The sequence below is a fragment of the Octopus bimaculoides genome, chromosome 20 (assembly GCF_001194135.2).
Source record: "Octopus bimaculoides isolate UCB-OBI-ISO-001 chromosome 20, ASM119413v2, whole genome shotgun sequence".
Taxonomy (NCBI): domain Eukaryota; kingdom Metazoa; phylum Mollusca; class Cephalopoda; order Octopoda; family Octopodidae; genus Octopus; species Octopus bimaculoides.
This window is the reverse complement of record NC_069000.1, coordinates 47,701,470-47,704,874: the sequence shown is the minus strand read 5'-3', so window position 1 is coordinate 47,704,874 and position 3,405 is coordinate 47,701,470. Positions and strand designations below refer to the sequence as shown.

Sequence of the window (3,405 nt, the reverse complement as noted above, 5' to 3'; positions counted from 1 at the left end):
TATATATATATATATATATATATATATATATATAGAGAGAGAGAGAGAGAGAGAGAGAGAGAGAGAGAGAGAGAGAGGGAGGGAGGGAGAGAGAGAGGAAGAGAGAGAGAGGAAGAGAGAGAGAGGAAGAGAGAGAGAGATAGTTGTATTTTTGTGTGTGCATGCTTGTAAAGATGTGTGAATGTGATACGAGGCAGTTAATAGAATCTCTAGAAAAGTCTACAAAAACATGAAACAACCAAGTGAATAAAGCACTCAGTGAACTCAGTGTGTTGTTGTTGTTGTTTGATTTAAGCCTTGAGTAGAGCCTGGACAACAGCTTTGGTATTGAGATTCCTGAGGTCAGTGTATGTCTGACCTGTGCCCACAAACACAATTGGTTGACCTGTAGTGTAGGTCATAGAGATGGCAGCTCCCACCTGAAATTGAAAGAAAAAGATCAATACAGCAGGGACAGACAATTTCATTTAGGGGACAGATATAGTTAACATCATGTGACCCTTGTAAGCTTGGGGGGGGCATAAAGCTAACTCACGAGGATCCATTAGACTACATTAGTCTTCATTAACAAAGTTATTGGTTCATAATGATGTTGTTGGTTAGGCCCAGATCAGCTGTGATTCCGTAGCTCACAGTTGGTCAAAGACATTCCAATTATGACCACATATTTTGAATTGAATATTTGTTTCAAATTTGGCGATAGGCTGTGCTTGAGAAGACCTGTCAAGCCAAGTGGCCAATGCTGGTGTCATGTACCTGGCACCCATGCCAGTGGCACATAAAAAGCACCTTTCAAGTGTTGGGCCTTATGGAGGCACGGTGGCCAATGCCAGTGGCACACGAAAAGCACCTCTTGTATGTTGGGCCTCACGGAGGCAATTATGTATGACCAAAACCTTTGGCATTATGCCGTGCTTCCGAAGACCCATCAAGCCAAGTAAAACTGTAGTCGTGGCAGATACCGGTGTCATGCAAATGGCACCTGTGCCAGTTGCATGTAAAAGCACCCACTACACTCTCAGAGTGGTTGGCATTAAGAAGGGCAACCAGCCGTAGAAAACCATGCCAGGCTGGAATCTGGTGCAGCCTTCCAGCATGCCAGCCCTGGTCAAACAGTCCAACCCATACCAGCATGGACAGTGGACACTAAATGATGATGATGATTTCCATCTTTTTAAAACAATTGTAATTTGAAAGAGCTGCTATTACTAGCTGGTCAAATAAACATGTACAGGCTCCATGTAAAGCATGACGTGCTGGATGAAAACGGAACTAGGGATGTTGTGACTATCATGCATTTTCAAGGGACATAAAGGTTTTCACTGATTGTGACCCTTATCTCTTCACTGACAGAAATGCATAGCAACTGTCGAATATTGTCACAGCAGAAAAACAAGGTTTCTAATCAGAGATGGATTATGAGTAACTTTTTAAAAGACACTCCTCCTCCTGTCCACCGCACTCCCCACCTCTTCACTCTTCCTCCACATTCCAGTCGTTCCAAACCTGCCAAATCATTTCAGTCTTTACAGAATACCACAAAATATTTGTTGTACCCAGCAAACCTAAGCATTTGGAGAAAGTAAAGCAGTAAATATCTTTAAAAAATTTTATTAACGACAAAAGAAGCTTCTCTACTAACCTTATCATCAATGGTATCAAACTTTGTAAGGATGATCCCATCAATTAGACGTGGATTAGTCATATTCGAATTATCTGCCAAAGCCTGGTTAAATTTGGTCAGCTGATCAACAGCTTCGTTTCCAACCAGAGCTTCTCCAACAAACAGAACCAGATCCGGCTGGTTCACTTTAATTAGCTGTGGGACAGAAGCAAAATAGAGAATTAAATGAAACTTTTAACTGTCAGTTTAGAAAAGTAAGATGAATTCACGTGGAACCCCTAAACTAAAACACTGGAAGTTCAAAGGGTTATGTAATTAACCATAAATCAAAGAATCAAATTTTTTGGCCGTCCCTGAAGTTAAGCTGCTTGTTCTGATCATCACAAATGGCACAGTGGAACAAAAGTGACGCTGATTAATAAAACCATTTCTTACAAGGATTTTCTAAAGTTTTACCCCATTTAACAGATTAAATATTTCAGTCTTGCACTGACTGGGCAAATCTACTAAGTTTACTGTGCCCACATCTCCCAGACATCTGACTGCTGTTAGCCCACACCCATCAAGCAGTCTATGTCGATCCAGTGCTTATCATGTACGTTAACAGCAGCTATGGAATGTAAATATATTTTCTGTAACAAAATATAGGAATTGGTTTTCAAATTGAGATTTTGTTGCTGTGGTAACAGAGTGACCAGATCAAGAATAAAATCTGCGACCAACAATATTTCAAAATGGTAATATCCAGGTAAAGATTTACTTGAGCCATAATTAAATGACAAGACTTTTGCACAAGTACCAGCTACTATTAGTTCAGTTTGTCACTTTGACTAGGAACTGTAACCATTCCAAAGTACAATATTTGTTTTTATACATTAGCTTGTATTTTTTTGGTGAATCATTTTATAAAGAATGAAGAGAAAAGCTACTTGCTTTTGCCAAAGCTTTCATCAATGGAACATTGTCTTGCATTCTCCCAGCAGTATCAATAAGGACGACATCGATACGATTGTCACGAGCTTGAAATAAAAGATTTAAAGAAATCTTCAAATATAAAGAACTTGTATAAATATATAAACATAAATATAATATAAATAACTTGTAACATAGCTTCAAACACACATGCAAGAAACTCTCCAGCTTCTTCCATGTGAAACTCTTGATGGGAGCCTTGTAGTATTTCTTCCATCTCTTTACAAACTGAATTCAAATCCTGCTAAGGCCCACTCTACCTTTCAGGGTCAATAAAATGAAGGCCCCATCAAGTACTGAAGTCAATCTCATTTGCCAAACCCAAAACCCACCCAAATTTCTGGTCCTAAAATTATGAAACTGCAATTGCCACCATCGTCGACATCACCATCAATTTTCTCTTCCATTTTTCTCAATTTCTCTGTTCCAGAATAGTCCTAAAAACGTTTTTACACCAGAAATTAAATGACTTTCACCAGACAAAAGTTTGACCAGATGATGGTTGTAAGAATTCAAAGCAGACCACAAATTAGGATAAATAATACATCAGAAACCAATATTAGAATTGTATAACAATGTGGTTTTAAAGGAACCCAAATTACATGACATTCACCCAAAATAAATGCAGTTCTTTGAATCATCATCATCATCATCATCATCATCATCATCATCATCGTTTAACGTCCGCTTTCCATGCTAGCATGGGTTGGACGATTTGACTGAGGACTGGTGAAACCGGATGGCAACACCAGGCTCCAGTCTGATTTGGCAGAGTTTCTACAGCTGGATGCCCTTCCTAACGCCAACCA

General features: G+C 39.2%; 1 protein-coding gene across 1 annotated transcript in view; it reads right to left on the bottom strand.

Moving 5' to 3' along the window:
* Positions 1 to 16: 16 nt before the first annotated feature.
* LOC106882265 (signal recognition particle receptor subunit alpha) overlaps positions 17 to 3,405 on the bottom strand; it is a 33,928-nt gene continuing 30,539 nt past the window's right edge. The window contains exons 12-14 of the mRNA XM_052974957.1: positions 2,558 to 2,643; positions 1,643 to 1,819; positions 17 to 419 (exon numbers count right to left, since the gene is read on the bottom strand). Of these exons, the coding sequence (XP_052830917.1) occupies positions 291 to 419; positions 1,643 to 1,819; positions 2,558 to 2,643 (392 nt within the window). The 3' untranslated portion in view covers positions 17 to 290. The remainder of the gene's footprint in view (positions 420 to 1,642; positions 1,820 to 2,557; positions 2,644 to 3,405) is intronic.